Below are 23,804 nucleotides of genomic sequence, written 5' to 3'. Positions count from 1 at the left end.
AGACGGACTAGGATCCATGACTAAATGAATGTTTGCAAAGATAGGTTTTCCAATATGATTGCTTATGTTCATACAATCGGCCTAATTCCAAGATTGACTTACCTGCTGTATAATATCTTGTTTTTCATTTCAGAACTTAAATAATTGGAAAGAAAACCAGATCTATGCATTCTTATATAGGGATATAAACAACATACCTCTAAAATAACATGAGGTGCCATCAGAGAGTTGGCAATATTGTTTTTGAATTGCCATAAGGAATTTTCCAATATCTACTATAGGCCTAGTTTGGGTAGAGAGATCTTGTTTGTAGTAAACAGTGTTTATTCAAGATTCATGAACAGCCACCCCCTGATTCATAAAGAATGACGAGCAAGGTTGAGATGAAAGGAGTAGGCTAATAACAATTGATTGTGGGATATACCTACAAGACAAGAGGTGGAAAATTAGTACAAACTAAACAGTAAATGAACATAAGCAAATATATTAGCCCGAGTCAGCTCATGGTGGTCAAAATGGTATGGGTCTTGTTGTCAAGTCGAGCGCTGAGTGCTCAAGCACATACTATCCATGTAAGTCCCTGGTCAGGGTAGGTTTAGTAACTTATGATGTTGTTATGACCACTTGAGGTCAAGATAGCTTGTAGTTGAACGGATAGGCTGATGAAAGGAGTTCACATCCTAGCCAGCTGTGAAGTTGACACTCTAACACTAGAATGCTCAATGGCACGATAGGGGTATTCTCATGCTTAATCCCGTGCAGGAAGGGCCTTTCTCAGTTGAGATTGTGTGGGGATACTAGGGTCCGTGGTTGGGAGGTTAAGCCTCTGACAATGCTTCTCCTCTCAACCTGATGCCAAGACTTTCTCAACATAGAACAGAATTGCATCCATGTCTCCTTCATTTTAACGAGTATTTTACTTTGGTATATTCTTCAAGTTCAGTTGAACTTATGCTTCGTTAGTTATTAATGTTATAATCTTTTATAGTGATTTCAAGCAATTTGTTAAGTAATTAAATTAAACTTTCCTTCATTTTGTTGGTAAAAGCAACTATCTAGAATTCAGTTAATCTGTAACAAACACTTTTCTCGGTCTTAACTAACAACTAACAACTAACATATCAAAGAATATAGTTATTACTTCATTTTCATAGGAAGACGGTTATAACAGTTACGTTCATGTGAATGAGATTAACTGTTAAATTTAGTTAAATGAAAATTTCATAATTAACAATTGAAAACACCATCAATAAATTTACCGTGGAAATTAAAATCTGCATACCATGGAATTTGAATCAAAAATCAATGTAGGGATGCTTCTGCAATCACCTAGATTAGTCCACAAATATCACTTAGGATCAATTGACGATTAGCATCAAATACCACTATATCAAAATCAAATGACGATTACCATCAAATACCACTATATCAATATCAAATGACGATTAGCATCAAATACCACTATATCATTTAGGGCATCACATACCACTGTATCAATTAGGGCATCAATTACCATTGGATCATTCAGGGCATCAGATACTACTGTATCATCTAGGGCTTCAGATATCACTGTATCATTTAGGGCTTCAATTACCAATGGATCATTTAGGGCATCAGATACCATTATATCATTTGGAGCGTCAATACCATTGTATCAATTAGGGCATCAATTACCATTGGATCATTTAGGGAATCAGATACCATTGTATCATTTAGGGCTTCAGATATCATTGTATCATTTAGGGCATCAGATACTATTGTATCATTTGGGGCGTCAATACCACTATATCATTTCTTTTTCTTCCGATTGCTTAACTGTGGCAATAACATAAGATTAGAAGATATGCTCATAATCATTATTCTTATAAATGAAAGACTGAAATAACAATCCATCAGATAAATCTGTCTCTTGCAAACAAATATATTCCACGTTCAGTTAGAAAATCAACCGATCTAACTGGTTGTCAATTATATTGACGATAAGAGTTGATTTCATTTAAAGAAATAACTATAACAATGATACAGCTCAATTAATCTTACCTTCTACTTGAATATACATCATAAAAGTAAAAATACATGTTTTCCGACAAAAGTTTGAATGCATAGTTTATCTTTAACTGATGCAAATCTGACATCTTGTGGAGGGGAAACATTGTCAAGGGCTTAACCACCCAACCTCGGACCATAACTTATCCCCACACAATCTCTAACGAGAAAAGCCCTCCCTACCCAAAATAGACATAGAACACCTTGTTGACCACTGAGCATCCTGGTATCTAATCACACCACTCGACTTGACAACAAGAGAATACAATAAACATGATCATGCATGAGCTATTAAATAAAATTATTCGGATTTAATTGTATCATATCTGATTTCACTTCCATTTCATTGTAGATTTCACCTCACCTCTTCAGTTTTTCATGGCTATACAGTCGGTGAGTCCTAGGTGTTCAGAATCTCAGAACAATCGGCTCTATTTGTTAATTCATGAAAATTAGATGCTTCCAGCATTTCACATTCTGTGATTTTGAGAGATTATATTCTTTAAGACTTGCAGAAATAAAAGTCATTCGGTTCTAATTTCCAATGGCAAAAATAATTAATGGTTCCATATCATGGATACTTGCTAAAATTTATAGCAAACAACTCCCTAAAGTTAATTAAGTGTGAATGAGTATATTTTGCAGCTCACTACTATGGAAATCGAAATGCAATGATAGTTGTTAATGGAATTACAGCAATATTTGGAAAATGATCGACCACGTGACCAAGTATAAATTTTGGAAATGTTTGAAGTCTTGCGAGACGCTTGTGTATCAGCTCTTCTTCAAATTGATTACCAGGCATAACCACAGTGTGTAAATGAAACCTCAACTTCAGCAAGGAAGAACAATATACGGCAGACTTGTAACAAGAAAGGTGCTGCTATAAACTGCAGAGATTTCGAATATAATTTGTAGAGATTCGAATGATAAGTTGAAGCCGGAAAGTGAGCAAGGAAGAGCAGATTAAGGAAGGAATTCAAAAATGATATTATGTCCTTCGTCTCACCCGACTCATGATATAAAAAGGATTAAAAGGACTCTTTGGCTTCCAAGAAGCCGTAACATAAAAGAATGTCTTGGCTCTTGGATGCCAAATAAATGTGACAAGCGTTGAATCGGTTTCAAACAAGAAGAAGAATAAAAAGGATGGTAGAAGATTTGAAAGTTTAAAATCAAAATTATTATGGTTTATATTTATCTACGTACACGTAGATATATTTGTGAGGTGGCATCATTATATTATAAAGAAAATAATATTATGGTGTCACTTTATATTTATCTCTATGTACGTACATAAGTATATATTATAATAATATGGAAAGATCAATCAAAACTTTTAAGGTACGTATTATATTTTAATGAAATTATTTTATGTTTAAATTTGTTTATTTAATAGCTCATGCAGTTCCATCGATTGTATCCTGATATTCAGGTTGCTAGGTCCTCAACCATGGTGATTCACGATTCATACCCATTTGCCCAGTGATGGTGATGCTCCTATGCCCAATTCTTTTTTGACAATGCTTCCACTCCTTTGACATGCTTCATACAAAGAAATTCTCCGCAGTTAAATCATATTACCATAACAAATTATTTAATCATAAATAATCATAACGGCTAACTGCCTTTTCAATTCCATGAATTTGTGATAAATAAACAACTAGCATGTTATCTTCACATGAAATTATAACGACTAACCATATTACTATTTCACAAGATTATAACAAATTTAACTATCAACTGACTTCATGTGAACCTCAACCGCTATATTTTAAATTAGGTCAAAAATTGGGATGTAAGATAATTTGTTATAACCATTAATCTCTTTCATATGAATATGTAAAATAGTTGTTATAACTATCTTTCATGCATGTGAATATGGAAAGTAACGTATTCAATAATTTAATAATTGTTAAAGGCTAGGAAAAAATAGCTTGTTACACCATAGAGGAGGTTGGGGAATCAAATGTTGTTCAAGTGATCACCAATTCAGCAAGTGTATGCAAACTGGCTAGCTTGATTGTGCACAGTGTGTTCATGCATTAAAGGGCATAGGGAAATTAGATTCGATCAAGGTAGTAATGGCACAAGCTAAAGATATTCAAATGCTCATTTGCAACCACGACATCTCACTTGCTCACTTTAGGAGTTTTCCAAAGGAATTTCTCATACCTGTGGAGACAAGATATGCCAGTTCATTTTATTAGGTGGATAAATTAGGTGTATGTGGCCCTATAGTTGATGGTGGTTAATTTAGAGTGGAATACATAACCTAATGCAGACACTACTGAAGGAAAATCCATCAAACAAAAGATCCATGATGACAATTTGTGGTCCATTATAAGGTAAGACATTGTTGACTTTCAAATTTAATTAAAAATCATTTGATTTGAATAATTTAATGTTACTATTGAATCTTTCTATATTTCTACGCTTCCTAGTTGTAATAAACTTTAAGATTGATAAGCTTTAATCTAATTTGAATTTGAATTTGAATTTTTTTTGCTCTTTATAGATACGTTTTCTCTATAATCTCACCTATTGTAGATGTCATCAGATATGTCCTTAACAACTCTCAATCTTGGATAGATGTTTAAGAATTTTGATGACATAATTCAAAAGATGAAGGAAGTACTTTTGGCGAAGACTCATCAATTGGACTTCTATGAGCAATATATCGAGCTCATTGTCATGGGGAGGCTAGACACTATGAACACTCCACTTCACCTGGCAACCTTTGCACTAAATCGAAAATGGCATGAGCCCAAACCTAGAAGGTCCCTTGTGAAAACAACAAGGTGAGATGTGAAAACAACAAGGTGAGATGTGGGTTAATAAAGGCCCTTCAAAAAATGAATCCACCTGAGCAATTTACTATACTTTGCAAACAAAGGGTTTCCTTCTCAAATATTAATGGTCTAAACTTTAGCATGCCAAAGGTGAGGATAGATAGAGCAATAATGGCACAAAAATTCCAATTGGATGGTCACAATGCCATGGGTTTGATGCACCAAAGTCGATGACACTTGTCATTCCCCTTCTATAAGTTCCTAGTTCCTTTTTTGCAAAGAGGAATTGGTCTACATATGGCTTTATCCACTACATCAAGAGGAATATGCTTACCCCTAGACAAGCAAATAAAGTTAGTGGTCATGCATGGTGCTCTACGACTCAAGGTTCCTCAAACTCCAAAGTATTGACAAAGTTTGCCTTTATGGTGGGATTTTTTCCTAAAAACACCACCTATGGTTAATGAGGACAATGCACAAGAGGGATTCATTGGGATTCCATTGGATGATGCAACCTTTGAGGCTGAAGCTAAGAGTGGCAATAACACTGACTTTGATGAAGATTAGGGGCAGCAGCATACTATCTTTGTTTTACTTTTGGCTCTTTTGAGACTTTTGACATTATATGATGTATGATGCTTTCCATTTTGTTGAAAGTTGCAGCCTTTCAGCATTTTGATATTCATATAATTACATGCATACTAACAATGATTCCAAGTTCAATGAATTATCTTTATGAATGTGTGAAATTAAAACCAATTTGAATTGACTATAGTATTAAGTTACATCATGTACATACATTTATTCATGTCAACTCAATTGCCATGTATAATGTATATGATGAGTGATTTTAGATTTGCCAATTTATTCATAAAAATATATTTGAAATTACCCTGTATATTTTAAATTTTCCCTATCTTTTATGCAGCCATCCCCTTTTTCGCCCTCTCCCATCCTACAAAACCCATTTCCATGTCCCACCATCAAAGAAACTCGGGGTAACTAAGCAAAACTATGAACATCAAAACATAAGAAAAGGTTGCACTTAGCTATGTTGTTATTGACATATTGTAATGCATGTTATGAGCAAAATAAACCTTTTGCTGCCAACCTGTTTTTCTCATCAATCATTGTATTGATGTTTAGGTATTATACTAATTGCTTCATGTTATGTACATTTTGGTTTTAAAAAACAACCACTTACACAAAAAACCAATAAATAGTAAGTGGAAATTCGGGGTGAGCGGGGATAAGGCAATAGATCTCTCTATACCAAAGTACTGTATTATTGTGTACACTACCTTGTTGAATGAAGATATCATTCTCTCTATCATATTTGTGCAAATTCATGATATTTGATTCTTTTTCAGAAAATAATGTAACTAAGTAGTATAGTAAACAATCTGCAGTGGGAACTATTAATGTTAGTGTAGTTTCAATCAGATGAAACCCATTGAAGATATATATACATTAACCTTGTGTATATATGAGATATGTATGTAACTCATTTAATATATATGTAAAAGTTATTATCACACTCTTAATCATGATAATAAGCAAATGCTATTGATAACTAATGAGAGGTAAAGCGACATGTCTCTACGGAGACATGCCTCTTAATATCATATACATGCATTTAGAAGCTAACTTGAAACACAGAAAAAAATCACAAGTGCTATTAGAATTTACAGGAAAAGACAACAATCCTATTTTTAACATGGTATCAGAGTAGGCTCACCTACTAGCCTATGAGGTATCAAAAGTTCACATTTATGTCAAATTTTTACATCTTCGTTAGAGATGAATCCATAAGGATTGTTCCAAGTCCTCATATTTACAAATCACTAATATCCTAAAGAGAAAGATTTTATCTAACGACTTTGTGAGAATATATTTGCAATGAATTTTGACAATGCAATGGAGAAGACTTTCAGATATCAAAATATTAAATTGAAGTTTTTCAATTTATTTGTTTTCGGTGCAGACATTTTAATGATGTGATCCGATGATTTTTGGGTCCCGCTCAACGTATGGGAACGGATTCTCTAAAGTCCAGCATGGATATCATATTATAAAGATTTTGGTTGGATATTTATCAGGTGTGACGATACGTGGGTCGATTCTTTTCAAAGCTTTGAAGGGTGTGTACATCCTTCTAGAAACTACATGAGGTGCTCAAACTTTCTTGAGTGTGTGGGTGGCATGAAATATTTATCAAAATTTCAAAAATAACGAGCCTTGATGGTTATGATTAGAAATTATTATTGCTCATATTACCCTGTATGTAACTATGTTTATACAACTCGACACAATGCCTTGTAAACTCATTGCTGGTAGTTTGTAATACTAGGCAACTTTGTAGCTTAGCGTCTACGCGATGGAGTTGAACAGATGGTGCGAGGTGAGATGGCCTAGCAGCTTGGCTCAAGTTGTAGTAATGAAAATACAAATGATGAATGTGGTGTCAAGATGGATGTGTGTTCGGCGAGCTACTCACTTGCCAGTAACAAGCTCAGTGCTGAAACAATCCAATGTCAGGCTCAACTTGTGAACCAAATGCAGATCATTGGCCTCCTCTACTTGAATACAAAAATTGGTCTACCCTATCTCCTTTGGGACAATATATGTGCTCAGTGTGATGGAGCTCAAGTCAAATCGATATTTAGTCATTACTTGTGGAGTCATGCAAGACTAAGAGGGGCCCGTAGAGATTACATTGGATTAGGAACCATTGCTTGAGTGGCAAATTGGGATGTGGAAGTTGGATCTCACAAGGTTATGAAGAGATCTAACCCTTTGTAGTCATTCAGTTGAAAATCCATCATCTACACTTATTATTACACCGAGCTCGTGGAGTCATCGAGTTCTTGGGAGGTGCTTTTGTTGGAACAGTGACCAAAGTTATTTATAGCCTTTAAATGGATCTTTTAACCAAGGAAAGATTTATTATGATTGCAGTTCAACAAAATAAGAATATTCCTTATCTTGTTTTGATGAAGAGATGGAACTGGATCGAATCCAAGTGCGTGTGAATATCCCACTGCCAAGTTCAAAGAGGATCTGTCTAGGTTATTGCCGGATATGCCGCAAACCAATCTCCCCTATAGAATGGTAGGGGGCTTTAGAATAGTAGGGCTGCTGAGTCGACATGCCTGGCCTTTATCGAGAAACATTATGTTGCTTATACACAAATTGCAAATATTGGTTTCTTTGAAGACGGAAGGGTTGTGAGAATAAATCAACTCCATTGGAATAATGATACACAAAACTCCTATTTCTATTCACAATACCGTTGGTGATACCCTCTACTTTTATCGGGGATTAATCTTTGTTCCATATGTAAATGAGAAGTTGCACGATATCCTTGTCGATCTAATAAATATAAAAAGTATGTATATTGAAATAGAGAACAAGAAGCAAAAATTATTTGTGAAGATCGATAAAGAAAAGATGTTATCAATCGCAAAAAAATGGAATGATTGTTATGCAGTTGAATTAGGGAATAGAGAGGTCGTTAAATTACTCTATGCAAAATTATATACTATCTTTGAGTATTATATCTTATTATTTCAATACATACTATGAGAGCTATTTGCCTTGATCTTTTCTCCCAGTATGTTCTTGCGAGAAAGGGGAGATTGATATCAGATTCAGAGGTATTTTGACACTTTTTCAAAGGCAACTTTGGAGGAGTCGTCTTTACTTTTCTATCTAATTGGATCTTTTTGTATTCCTTTATTAATTTAAATTAATATTAAATATTGTCTCAATTTGTTCAAAACTCAAGGTTAACACCTTTTTCTAATAGTGCTCCTATATTGTCTCCAATTAAAGAATTCATTTCATCTCATTAGACCTTTTATTAATTCAGGGGGAGTTCAAAAGTCCATGTGTGTGACTATATGATTTTAATGGGCCTACCCCTATGTACATCATGAGGAAGTGATGACTTCCAAATGATTATCACTTGTATTTGCAGAAGTCATTGGAAGGTGACGATCATACAAAACTTGAGTCATGATATACATTTTATGTAAATAATGAAACAAATCATGATACATTATATCTTGCAAAATCAACAATAAGAATTAGATGTCATTCACTTGACGGTCTATGAGTTGTTTGAAGGTATTTGGTGAATATCATATGTTGATATTCTACAGGCCATTACCTTATTAAGTACTTGGCAAATATCATATGTTGATATGTTGCAGGCCAACACTCAAAGTATTTGGTGAATATCATATGTTGATATTCTGGAAGCCACTACAAATGATATCAAAATGGTGAAAATCTTCTGATCAAAGATATCCTTTGCCATTCCGAATATTACAAATGGTGTAATATCTATCCCTGTGTTTATCCTTCTTAACTAAGAGGGAGTGTTAGTGTAGTTTCAGTCAGATAAAACTCACTAAAGCTATATTTACATATACCTTCTATATAATGAGATATATTTAACTCATTTAATATGTGTGTGTGTGTGTGTGTGTGTGTGTGTGTGTGTGTGTGTGTGTGTGTGTGTGTGTAAGTTATTATCACACTCTTAATCATGATAATAAGCAAATGTTATTGATAACCAATGAGAGTTAAAGATACATGTCTCTACAACGACATGCCTCCTCATATCATACACATATGCATTGAGAAGCTGACTTGAAACACACAGAAAAATCACAAGTGCTATTACAAGTTACAGAAAGAACAAAACGATCCTATTTTTAACAGGAACCCTCATAGCATGATTTATGCATAACAACAAGACAGGCATGTTATTCTAAAAGACTTGTCAATTTAGATTATATGAGTTGTGTCATCTTTTTCACTTTCACAAAACATGTGTGATAGTTAAAGAAAACAGAAGGATATCAATAAGATCGTTACCATGCAAAGCATGTATACTGGAAAAAATACATGACCATTACCTGAATTCCATTGGAAAATCTGTAAGTAATTTCAATGATGTCAACACCTGGATATCCTTCCATTCCATTCTCGGCCTCTTTACTACTAAAAGAAATATAATGAATGCTCATGTCCCCTGGTGGCTGATTTCCTGAGATAACATCATAAACTGCCAAACATTGCGGGCAAGTGGGACATGTTTTGAACCATTGCTCAATACATTTTCTGTGAAAGAAATGATGACATTTCACCAGCTCAATGACTTTTCCTTCATGCAAGCTGCAAAGGCAAATAGAACACTCATCCTCGTCATCAGAATTGGAGGCAGAATCATACTCAGGATGCAGGTAACACTCATTGGACTGATCTTGATCATTTCTGATTACCTGTCCATGTAAAGTTCCATTTAAATCCTGAGAATGATCCATATTAGCAGGCTGGATTTTTGACAACTGATCTGAAAAATATGTACATCTTCGGACATTCCTACGATTTGAATTTTTAATATTACATTGAATTGCATCTGCTTCAAATAGAATTGAATACTTCCGACCATTCAATTTAAAGAAAACACCAGCTGGACAATTCATGCAGTCACTTGTACAGCTGGCCATGTATTTGTTCCATGTTGCTTCTAACTTTTTTGTAAGATAATCATTGTATTTGTGCCATTGACTCTTCTCTTCTTCCCACCACTGCCAAATGGCAAAAGAGCTTTTCTCATTCAAAAATCTCTGCACTGGGCGAAATCGATGGGTTCTGCGATTGACCTGTGTAAGAAGTAAAACAAAAACAATAAGTGCCAACCTGTAGATTTGTGATTTTCATAATCAAAAGACTTATTTAAACAAACTGAAGCTTTGATGATTAAATAAAAAATGAAATAGTATGCTCTGTACAAATATTCAGTAAATGGTTTCTTTGGAATAGTTAAAATGTACAATTCAGATTCCAAATGTCATATAGAATTACATACTCGTGAGAAAAGTAAAAATGTATAAATCAGATTCCAAATGCCATATTAAATTAAATACTTGTGAGAATACTAAAAATGTATAATTCAGATTCCAAATGCCATATAGAATTAAATACTTGTGATGGAAGCGTCAAATGCCATGCACAACCTCAGTAGTTTTAGCTAGAAAAGAGAGTTTTTTTTGAATTAATCTAAAAAAAGAAGAAAAGGCACTTCTCTTTTAGCTCCATATCCTTCAAATGATCTGTTTCCTGTCATCAGGCTTCCTAACACTACTGATAATAATTTTCATGAATATCATCCTGTTTTCATTTGATGTGATCATCATTTAAGCATTTCTGAAGATTACACCAAATCTATCTTTACACTTTGCAGTTGAATCTTTGCAGAAATGTTATGCGTTGAAGCCTGTAGACAGTTCTGTGATATCATAAATAAAGGTTTGTGCCAATTTTACTATGTTCTCAATTGTTGGCTTAGGTAGTAGATGTTACATGTTAGTTATGAACAGCTGACCTAATGGTTTGTCCTACTCTTAACCAACAACTATTAGTCTGACAAATACCATTTCCGCTACAAGACTAAGAACACTGATTTTATGACATATCCTCTGTTCTGGCAAGCATTGATTTGAGCTCTACATATGCAATAAAAGCATTGTATTCTTTCTATATTATCTGCGTATTTTTTATTTGTATAATATATGAATACAGTTACTCTTCCATACTGCAACAAGTTACCAGTACAATGACTGCCAGCATAACAGGATCTTTCATAAGAGATCTATACCATTACACTGACAGTAGAAAATGATGTTTTTTGGACCTATGGTTCCCATCAAGGCATAAATGTTGCCCCAACTGTCCTTAACTACAATGTAACATGCACTACCTAAGATGACAATTGAGAACATAACTAAGCTGGCACAAAACATATACATGCACCATCTGCCTCTGTCCTCGTTTAATTTTAAATGGTAAGTTGCTATGAGGCTCACCAAAGACCTTTCACCATGGGTATATGTACATGGTGCTGAGAAGAAATTAGAAGAGCTCTGACTGTGTTGATGGAATCTCCAATTAATTCTTTTTCATGGGAATAGGAAGAGGTAAACACAGTAACACATTTGTGACTTGAATAACAGACCCATTTGAGAGAATCTACAATTCAATTTTTTATTTGACTGGCCAGTGTCCATGCTAATATTTTTCAAAAGTTCGCAGGTGCTGAATTAATTAATTACCAGTGCATAATCTTCATATTCTAATAGAAGAGAATGAATATAAATCAGTAACTGTTTACCTGGCCAAGCACTTGATTCTTGAAGTAGATACAGTGAGATGGACTGGAGCTTTGCAATAGACTAATCTGTGCAGACACTTGGCCATTAGCATAGGCAGATTCAATTGCAAAACTACATGCATGGTTGTAAGGACACCACTGTAAATTATCAGTCTGCCACTGCCATCCAATTTCAAATGTTGAATCATTGCTGGCTAAGTCTAAGTTCGTGTTTAAATGTGAATTTGCATCACAATTAGTTGATGTTCGTTTTTGTAAACATGAACATCTACGAACATTCCTGTGAAAAGAAGTTTTCGCATTGCACTGCACTGCTTCAGCTTCAAACAAGATAGAATATGTTCGTCCTTTTAACTTGAAAAATACGCCAGCTGGACAATCCTGTCTTCCCAATTTCTGATTAGCAATGGAATTCAGCCATGCTGCTTCAAACTTTAAAGTCAGTTCACTTCTGTATTCATGCCATTGGCCTTTCTCTTCTTTCCACCATTCCCAAACAGCAGTTAAACTTTGCTCTCCAATACATCTCCTTACCGGGCGCCCCCTATAAGTCCTAAGATTGACCTGCCTCAAAAATCAAAATCCAGAAAATATTGGTCAGTACCTTAGCAATTCCAGTTTACAAAGAATGGTGACAAAATATAAAAGCTAAAATTTATGAGTCATATCGGAACAGATAATCACTGAAAAAGATTCTGATCTTGCAAACCAGAACAAAGCAACTATAATTTATAACTCTAGCAAAGCAAAAAAAAAAGTGCTTGAAAAATTAAGGTTACAAATGCATTGCAAGAAATAATCATGGTACTTCACCAAATCTATGAAGTACAAAATAAAAAAGCACATATGTACCCAAAAGTACAGAAAATATGTTATGTTACAAATATGAACTGGAATGCCCAAAAAATGAAGCAACATTAGAGAAAACTAAAAAATCAAATTTTAGATGTAATAAAAAATTCAACAAGGTAAACGAATAATTGACATTACGGATTGAAATGATAGGAAAGAATTTGATAAAATTTCTATTTGTATGATAACTAAGGAGACATTATCCTATTTGAATGAAAGTGAATATCAGAAAGAGGAAATAAAAGAGAAAAGTAACCAGACTTGGGAATCAGAAAGAAAAAGGGATTATTCAAATAAGAACCTTTAAAAGAAGAATAGGCAATGAGAAGCCTAACAAAAGAAGAAACAAAAAACAACAAATCAAAAAATTTAGGCGTGATGATTTTAGGCCTTGTACCTCACTACTACAGTAAGTGATGCAGTGTCAAATCCACCATTGGAACTGCATAAATTTAGTTATATTCTGTTACAACATATATATCCAAACCTTGGTATGTCTGAGTCTCTAACGTGCGAACATGCATATATCCCTCAAAAGCTTTCTGTGAATCCACTAACAGTGAGAACTACAAAAAAACATTTTCAAAACTTGGACCCAATTTTAGACTAACATGGAGCACTCCAGACATCTCTTCTAACTTAAAGAAAAAAATCATTCATCACAAAGTTTGCCGAGGGAATAAGGGAGTGCATGGATTAGAATATAGTTCATGAAAAGGTGAAAGAAATCTGAATGCTTTCACAAAATAAAATTGCATCAAATTGAACTAAAAGGCCCTTGATCATGGATTCTCTTTAGTTTGGAACAAAAGATACTCTTTCCTCTTGCAAATCTTTGAAATCATATTATGTGAAAATCTGGAAGGATAGATGGGTTTTACAACAAAATATACCACCTACTGTTCTCAGATTTTTAAAGAAATATGCCTTAATAATCCACGAATTCTTGCCTTTCAAGAGGTTTTAATTCTCTCCTTACGTTGATCTGCTGCTTCTCATGTCAATCCACCACCTCTAGGTAGTAATTTGCTGCCCTCTCAAGGATAAATTTCGCTGCCAATTCTGATAAGAAAAAATTGCTGCTAACATTTGATACAAATTGCTGCCTTACTTCTGGGAAATTTGCTGCCTTATTCCTGAGAAATTTGATCTTACAGGAGGAAGAACTTTGCTGCCTAATCAGCGGAATTCACTGCCTTCCAGAGCAGACAAGAAATGGTTTGAATCGGTGGAGAAATGTGTTAGTTCGACCTTGTTATATAGGCAACTTTCAGGCCAGAAGGCATGTCCCCCAAAGAGAGCCAACCTGGCCCTTAAACAATGAAATTAATAATGTAATTCCTATTCTCAGTGCTGATTGGAAATGGCAACATTCTGGGCGAAAACGCCCAAAAAGGTCGGATTCTGACTTGTTTTAGGTAATCACAGCCACAATCAGAAAAGATCTAAGTCAAACCCACTAATAATTCAATCAGATTTGCTAATCACTTAATGTTTCTTGGCCTTAGTCAAAGAATTGTTCAAAAGGAAAGGGTTGGAAAACTCAGACTTTTGGGCAAAAGAAAAAAGCCCAAAAAAGGGTGGACTCCAACATGTTTTAGGCAATTCTAGCCCAACACAAAAAATCTGAAGTCCTCAAGCCCCCAAAACTTTCATTCCCCACGTTATTTTCTCACCAACTTCGCCAAGATTAAGGCAGTTTCCAAAAGATATTGATGTTTTAGGCTAGAAAGGGAGGTCGGAAGTCCTGGGTTTTTAGGCATTAATGCCCAAAAAAGGTTAGATTCCGACCTTATCTGGGAGTTAGTAGTCTCATATCAGAAAAATCCTAAGTCCACAAATCTTCAAACCTTCATTTTTTCAAGCCATCCCCTTATTGAATTCATTAGTTTTCACCATTTGATGCATGATATGTAAGATTGAAGGCAAAATAGAGGGTCAGAAATCTGAGAATTTCGGGCAAAAATTCCCAAGAAAGGTTGGATTCCAACCTGTTTTGGGCATATCCAACCAGCGACATAAAATTTCTAAGTCCAAAAAGCACCCAAATTTCATCCCTCTCAAATCATTTTCCATCAAATTTATTAAGTGTGCAAACAAATTTCGAAGGCATCAAAGGCTTTGCCAAGAAAGAGGGGAATTAGCCAAATTTGGTCATAGATGCCCAAAAAGGGTCAGATTCACACCCTACTTGGGCAATCTCAGCCCCCAACCCAAAATTTTCTAAGAGTTAAAATCATTAAATCTGCACTTACTCCACATTATTCTCGGTCCAAATCAAAATGTTTTCATCATGTCATGCATTGGAGGCTTGATTGAAGGGGGTAGAATTTTGCCCATGCTAGGAAATAAAGCCCAAAGAGGGTTCCATTTTGACCTAGTTTAGGCAATCCACTTGCAATTTTACTCCGCAATTCAACATTTAGTCATTTCTCTCTTAGGGGGCTGGAGGATTTATACAAATATAACATTGAAGTGTAAGTTAACTTTGTGTAAATGTTGTCAAGAAGTTTGAGATAGGTTACAACTTCATAAGGGTTATAATAAAGAATCTAGTTTTTGCGGGTTTTCAAAAAAATCCAAACTTAACCAAATTTCAAGATTCAACATGCCTTTAGCAATGTTAGCTCCCTCAACCTATCTTGACTTTCTATGATTGAATTAGAGCTAGAGCAAGGATTTTATAAAGGTTTTAACTTATTTCATCTCAAATCGATTGGTTTCAATTCTATATTCCTGATAGACTTAGCTCAACTCTTGCTCATACCCCAAGCAAACATTACTTTCTGGTAGGCCAAAATTGTTCAAACTAATTCTAACACTTGGAGACTTGAAAATGTTGCCAACTAAAACCACCTATGACCATGAATACTACCACCACAAGAGCAAAATTAAGGGGTCCCCAGTTGCAATAGGGCAATGGTGTGAAAACCTCACAACATCTAGCATCTGCCCAAAGAAATGTTCTTGAACATTTCAAGGATAAAACTTGCTTCGAACCAAGAAATTTTGATAAACTCCTCTTTCACCAATCAAACAACTAGGAAATGTAATCAAAATGGAAGAAACCACAAATAGAGCCACAAGTCCTTGTCCTCAATTACCCACGTATGTGCAAGTAATCCATTCCCCGTTTGACGAGAACTTAGAAAGCCTTGTAGATCACTTGGACTTAGCTATTTTGATATGCTTACTCCAAAAGCATCTTATAGAGTCTCGCCGGTAGTTAGGCATCCATAGCACTAACAAGGTTATCATTATGGTCAACCATGAGCATTGCTCTACCTGTATGGTTTTGATTTAGCAGCACTAGTAGTGATATTCACACACCCAAAGATAAATTTTCATTCACTTCTAAATTTCTTCTTTTTTTGGCACTTTTCTTTCTTTTCTTTTATTTTCTTTTGATATTGCTGTTCTTTTCTTTTCCAATCTTTTGTTGCGCCTACAGGCATTGAAGCCCATAGAGGGTTTGGAAAATTGTAGTGGCATTAAAGAAGGTGTATGATTTTTGCTAATTCCAAATTCACTTTGAGAACTTCTGGAGAACTCAAAGCAATAAAATGTGAGTAAAAATGTTTCAATCAAAAGGCTTAGATACTCAAAACATAACCATGATTCAATCCAAATTCAAGACAAATCATTTTTGGAAGATAAGGTTGTTTGAAATCCAATCTCCAATTCGAAGAACCTCACAAAGAGATGCCCAGGAAATGAGTCAAACGAATCTGTTGGGAGAACACCAGGGTGTGTCAGCTAACACTTTGCCCTTCTCACAAAATAGGATCCCTCTAACTAAACTAACCAAAGTAGAAAACTAAACAACTAAAGCAGACCACTACATGGATCAAATGACCCAAGGAAAACTTACAACCGACTCTCTAAAGCAAGATAAGAGAAGCAATTAATGAGTCACTAAACAGATCTCTAGTCAAATGACTCAAGGCAAATTACTCTCCTTGCTCCCAAGACAACTAAACTAACCAACCAAAAGGAAACCTACTCTAACCCTCTTGAACCAAGTGGCTCAAGACAAACCTACCCTAACTATGTACAAGAATCCCAAAAGGGATTACACCAAAAGGGCCCTCTAGCAAACTTATCCTTGTACTCCGCAAAAACAATTGCCACCTCACATTCAAACTCAAGGAATTTATCATTTAAGCCCAACAAGTGTGGCTTCATATAGTCCATGGTCAATCCAAAAGAAAGTTCTCTTTCCTAAACCTCCATAATCAAAATAATAGTTTTCAAAATTTTCAACATTAGAAGCAAGGAAAGAAACAACCTATTGTGATTCGAGTGAAAAATCTTGTTCAAATCCTCATTGATTATTCAGCACTTCAAGAGGTCGTAGTTGGTGGTGTACACTGTATGCTATGAAATTAGTGTGCAAGGAATACTAAACTAGTTAAGCATTCACAAACTAAAACAATAACAACATATATGAAAGCCAAATAGGATACAAACCTTGTCCTCCAAGAAGCCTCCGATATGTAGATAATTTGTACAATAAAAGATGTGTGTTCAAATTATATACTCAATCTTGAAAGGATGAGATATGATCAACAATGGAAGAGGATAAATTATTCAACAATGGACGTGTGGAAGAATTTTTGCATTACACATTACAATGGTAGCTTGGTAGTTTTTAGGCTCTCAAACTAGCATTATAATATTACTTATGATTCTAAATGAATTGTGAAGGGAGAAGGGTTCAATTTATAGGCAAAGGAAGGTGGAAACGGATGCTCAAGATGCAAGCATGGGAATTTCATAAGAGTGGCCAAGATGCAAGGAGAAGGGAGCAAATGGACTGTACTTTCTCAAATGCATAGCAAGAAGAGACCTTGAGAGGGGATTAGATGTTTTGGAGGAAATGTGACCATTTTGGGGGATGTGAAGGGGACAAAGTTGTAAGAGATGGATGGAGTGTGCAAGGCTTGTGTAAGAGTATTTAAGGCTAACAATAAATGCATTTGGGTTGTGACAAGAATTTACATGGGTTTGGGTTAGGATTTCTTAATCCTCATGTTTAAAGTTGTGCAAATGATTAGGGTTTGATTAAGCTTGGTTTAGGGAGTGATTAGGTTGCAACTGGGATTTTTGTAGGAAAATGCAAGTGGGTCACTTAATTAACTAGGTTTAATTAGTCAATTAAGTGGACTTAGAATGAGTGAATGGGTTGGGTTGAGTGTGAGCCTGGGTATTAGGATTGGGTTAGGGATTTGGCTAGGGTTAGAATTGATTAAAGGGGACTTAATTAATTAAAAGGGATTTTAGGAATTAAATTAAATAGGTTTTGTGCAATTATTTAATTTAATAGATGAAGAGGAATTTAAATGATAATCAAACTATGGGTTGTCACATTGATTTATCAATTCGACTATAGCTAATTAATTAGATTAATTAACTAGGGGGTGACATAAATTAATTAAATGTTAAATATTTAATTAATAATGTCTTAGAAGAAAACTAAATAGAATTACTTAATTGTGTAATCAGATTTAGGTGTCAAAAGGTGGTGGATTCTCCCTCTAGCATCAATATCAAATTCATGGGCAATCAAAGCATGATCAATCATGAAGTCAATCCTGTGAAATATTGCTTTGGGTGGCTTCTCCTTATAAACCATGAACCATGCATCCTTATGAAAATCACTAAGTACATCCTCAAAAATCAAGGATTCAATCATGAAGTCAATCCTGTGAAATATTGCTTTGGGTGGCTTCTCCTTATAAACCATGAACCATGCATCCTTATGAAAATCACTAAGTACATCCTCAAAAATCAAGGATTCCCTAATAATCTCTCCTTCAAATATCTCCCCAAGATGATCAAATGCAACATCCAAATGTAACATCATCCCAAGCTGCTCTTCATCTTTTTCTCCCATGGGGATGCACGTAGAATTTTCTTTCAAAACATCTCACGATTCTTCATGCAAAATCTCATCAACCTTGGAATCTTCAAAATTGGAAGGAAGACCATCACAAAACATCCTCACAAGTCCATCAAATTCAATCTCAAGTGGCAAGATCTTTGGAGGTTGGAGTTGATGGTGAACCATGTCACTTGCAATAATTAATCTATCTTGGAATATAGTTGGCAATAATTCCCTTTGCATTCTTTCCTTGAGATCATTCAGCACTCCCCCAGAGAATAAGGTAGAGATGGTGTCCTGTAATGCCTTATCAAATTGTTCTTCATACTTGGATTCACTTATGATAACTTGTAATTATCTTGATCATTAAACATAACCATGCTTCCCTAATGCAACTCATTTTAATGCTTTGGTTCCCAACTCGAGTGGCAATTGCCATCTTCATTTGATATCTAGTTTGGGAGCTGAAAGAAATCTTTGTTACCCCACACTGATATTTCCTCATACCAACCCACTTGGAACTTGATTAAGTTGATGATGTCTTGACATGATGGGCAAGTAGACTTCGGATGTGAAAGGATATGCATACTACGCCAAGTATTTCCTCCATATCCACTCCATGGTTTCCTAGTGATATCCCTTTTAAACTTGAGGAACTCCATTTCTGAACTGACTAGCATCACAGACTCAATACACCTTTGAAATGAAATTTTTCCTTGTAATGTCAAGTCCACCCTCAAGAGAAATATCAAACAACTACATTTCTTCATGATTTGTAGTGTCATGTAGTCTACATTGCCCTGACGTTGCAAGTTGAAATAACCCACATGGATGCAATCATTTTTTCAAAATAAACCAATAGGGAGAACATCCACCTTCCTATCCACTGAGAAACCTTTACTATTCCTCTTCTGCTTTTTTCAATGTTGGGGGGCTTTATGAAATTTTCACTTTTGGGGGATTTTTCACTTTAAGAGAGATCTCCTATCTCAAATATAAATTTGAAAACTCGTTATTGTTGACAATTCTGTGAATGAAATTTGTTCGCCCTCACCAAGCTCTATTGGCGTGATAATGGAGGGTATGTATACCAGAAACACTCTAAATTTGTAAGTTGTTCCAAGAATGAATTTCACTTCAGCCCCTCCTAGTGTCGTTTTTTGATGATGTGTGTTTTGTTCCACTGCAACATGTTGAATCAAAAATTCAGTATTTTGAGATGATACACCAAACATTCAATTCTCTCTTGAATAAGGGCATCTATCATGCTAAGCTTAAAGAGCAAGATCATGAAATGACTTCAACGTTCCTTCAATTGTGGACACTTGCTCAATGAAATAATGTGATTTGTCGGTAATCACTTAGAGGACTTAAGCCATTCATTCAATGGAAATCAACTCTTTGCTCTTCTAAAAATTTAGCTTCATAATGTGCAATTAAAATGTAGTTTGATTTTCGTCTTCCTAGTTCAACTTCAACTTAACTTATGTTACTTTTTTCCCTAACTATGCATGCAAGGAATCATGGATGACTTGCACTGGACTCTACTAGATACAATCTTGCCTGGGACTCCACCCATCTAGTGCAAGCTTCTAAGGAACACTCAAATGGTTTTCAAATTGATATCTCCTCCTCAATCCCATTAAATGGATGCAAACCAAAGAATCAACACCGATTGAAGTGAAGTGCATTCAATTATCAACTAACCGTACAAGGTACTCCTACCATCAACTAGACGCTAGTGGCCCAGATTTGTTAGAGTACAGCAAGTAAACATCCACAACAACTTTAATCCCACTAGCTACTTGAACATGAAAAGAAATCTAATCCAAGTGAAAGATTGAGGAAACCATGCAACACTATGTTAAGTAATTCATCATTAAGAACCATAAAGAACCAACTAGGAGTTTTCTTCCTCATTCTTTTTTCCCTCGGTGCCCGCATTTTGAAATGAGGTAGTTTAAAAAACAATTAATAAAATGATATGTAGTTAATAAGGCATTCAACATTTTCCTTGGAATGAACCATTGGAGCAAAACAAAAGAGTTATGAATTCAAGAGATGCACAAGGGAATTGTTCATAGGCTTTATGATAAGGTTTTAGTCACAATTATAACAAGGAAAGATTTATCCAAATGCATTAGAAATGACAGCAAGATCAAGCAAGAATGTCTATTATCCCCTACTTTGTTCGGTCTATACATACACAAACTAAAGAAGTGAATAGATAAAAATGGAGGAGAAAGTGTCCACTTGGTCATCTATGTAATAAAGTTGCTCCTATATATAAATGGCTTTATCTTAATAGAAAAAACAGCACATAACCTAAAAGAACACTCTAGAATTGTTTTGTCAAGAAGTAGGAATGCAAGTGCTGACAAAATTGAAGTCAGGATTATTACATTGAGAAGAAAAAAAAGAAATAAACATTGTATTTGAAGGAAGTCCTTTTTAGGTGGTCAATGAGCATATGTATTTTGGTCTTGATATTCAAAACAAACTCAGCTAGAAGACGTGCCAGACAAGAAAATGGATACAATGGGAATGCTATACTTACTACATAACAGGTTTAAAAGTACAGTATGGGATTGGAACACCAAGAGGATCCTATTTGGGTCACTTGTTATGCAAATGGCACTCTAAGGGTGTGAAGCTTAGGGCAGAAGCACATCTGCACTAAAATGGCAAAAAAAGTTGTTTTGAAAAATGCTCAAATACAGAAGATTCAGAGCAAAAACACCAGTTTCATATAAGCTCGTATTAGCTTAACAATTGGCTTTGCATTGGAGGCATCAGCTGTGATCCATATGTTAAGCTACCTAAAGATAAAACAAAGCATGGAATCACATAATTGGCACAAGAAGCAAAGGAGGGGAAGCGTTATCCAAGGAATGAGCATCTTAATGAAACAAAATACTAAGTGGATGAGTAAATGAGCTCTTTGCATGTAAGTGTGTCGAAATTCCATGCAGAAATCAAAATATATATGAGGAGACGTTCCGAAAGGATCATATGGACAAACCAGATTGAGCCCCAAAAAAGAGCACTCTGTCAAACAATTTAATCCATGTGACAAGCACAAAGAATATATGAGAGCATACATAAAATGAACAGCAAAAATGTTAAAAAGCAAAATTAGTGGCTGGCTTACAACATAAGCACAAAGAATATATGAGAGCGTAAATAAAATGGAAAGGAAAAATGTCAACTGTTCAACTAATGACTGGCTTATATCATCTTAGGTGTGAGACAGGAAACTGGATAATTCATAAGAAGCGTAGGAAGATAAAACATACTGCTTTTGCATTCGAAAGTTGGTGGAAAAGGAGTAACACTAAATGGAATGTCTAGCTTACAAGAATATCTAGATCCTTGACTGTTTGGTTTGAAGATGAGAAACTAACAAACACAACAGACAGCTTGATGAAAATTCATAGCAAAAGATCAACGATAAAAAAACTAGATACCAATTAGGCATAACCACGCGAGCCCCTGTAAGGTGCTTGCACTCAAAGTAACATTGATTGTATCCTTATTAAATGCTTTCATTTCATTGAGCTGGCAATTTTAACAATAATTCACTAGCGTTCTAGACCTCTAAAGTGGAGATATAAAACAGTGTAAGGGAAGCTTTGAAGAAAACCAGAAACAAAAAGAATTTTAAACCGACCTGGCGAAGCTGTTGTTGCTGAAAGAAAACTAAGTGCGTGGGAGTGGAAGCCGGGAACGCCTTGATTTCAAGGAGGGAGCGTCCTTCCAAGCGTGCCGCCTCAATGGCAGCGCTACACTCCTTGCTATATGAACGCCACATCAAATCATCAGTTTGCCATTGCCACTCAAACGCAGGTGCTGAGTTCGAGTCTACCCCCACAATTGCAGTTGAATTTGGGTTGGACAGCGCTGAACCCATTTTTCGCTAGCTATCTATTGCAAGAAGCACTGGCTCAAACATTCATATGTTCGTTTTGCTCAAAACAAAATCCCAAATGGGTTACGTATGGATTAGAAGTTTGTCCAGTTTTGTTCCCTTTTTTTATTTGTTTTACTTGAAAAACTTGAAGTCAAATCAAGAGCGGGGATAAATGGAGCCCGGGTTGCTGAGCTTCCAGCTGCACAACGGTGGGGATCAGGCTTTCTTTCGTAAAATTCATTACGCATTTATGATACAGGACTAGTAATGTTACTTCCAGAGATGAATACCATTGATTTGGTTGGTATGTTTGTTCACCAACTTTTAGTTAGTTGATGTTTATTTAATAGTATGTGTATTATATGGAGGTGCAATGGTTATATCTACAGAGTTGTACACTCTTTTTTTTAATTAAACAATCAATAATCTAGCACAAAAATTATTACTTGCAATTTATTCAACAAAAAACAAAAGATCATTGGGACTAGTTTGTGGTGAGATCGTGAAGTTTTCAATCTTTATTTTTTATTTTCTTGGGAGAGAGTTCAAGACTCTTGATAGTTTTTTTTGCGAAAAGATGGGTAAAAATTTATTAAGACAGAAAGAAATATAACAAGGAGAGCTCAACAAGGAGCTCGATCCTGAGCAACAAGATCATCAAATTCTTGCACCATCTCAAAGGACAGTTGCCTCCTATCTATAATATTCCAACCCGGATCATGACTAGATGTCTATTTGGCTAAACAATCAGCAGTTCTATTCCATTCACGAGGAACATACGTGAACCTAATGAACTGAAAAGAGGAAGAGAAGAAAAGAATCTGCTTAATAACAGTGGCCAGCTGCCAACTAACATCCTCAAGCTCTTGCGAAGAAAGCATGTTCACCACCACCTGAGATTTTCACAGATAGCAGCACCACTTACAGATTTGACACGGAAAGATAGTTTCAAGTGGTCAGAGAGGGCTCAGGATTGTTTTGACAGGTTTAAGGAGCTGATGAGTATATGTCCTGTTTTAGCCATTCCAGATTTCACTAGGCCCTTTGAGCTGCAGTGTGATGCCTCGAGAGAGGGCATAGGAGCTGTTCTCATGCAAGACAAACATCCCATCGCATATGAGAGTAGAAAATTACGAG

At 35.4% G+C, this 23,804-nt stretch overlaps 1 protein-coding gene across 1 annotated transcript in view; it reads right to left on the bottom strand.

Moving 5' to 3' along the window:
• LOC149534203 (uncharacterized) overlaps window positions 1-23,052 on the bottom strand; it is a 78,442-nt gene extending 55,390 nt beyond the window's left edge. Inside the window, exons 1-3 of the mRNA XM_089804098.1 lie at window positions 22,428-23,052; window positions 12,022-12,585; window positions 9,764-10,513 (exon numbers count right to left, since the gene is read on the bottom strand). Coding sequence (XP_089660224.1) covers window positions 9,764-10,513; window positions 12,022-12,585; window positions 22,428-22,667 — 1,554 coding nt within the window. The 5' untranslated portion in view covers window positions 22,668-23,052. The remainder of the gene's footprint in view (window positions 1-9,763; window positions 10,514-12,021; window positions 12,586-22,427) is intronic.
• Between the last annotated feature and the right edge of the window lie 752 nt (window positions 23,053-23,804).

This window comes from Cupressus sempervirens, chromosome 10 (assembly GCF_028749045.1).
Source record: "Cupressus sempervirens isolate cs-2001-9-10 chromosome 10, ASM2874904v1, whole genome shotgun sequence".
In the NCBI taxonomy this organism is placed as follows: domain Eukaryota; kingdom Viridiplantae; phylum Streptophyta; class Pinopsida; order Cupressales; family Cupressaceae; genus Cupressus; species Cupressus sempervirens.
Note: the sequence above shows the minus strand (reverse complement) of the source record. Positions and strands in the feature narration are given on the sequence as shown.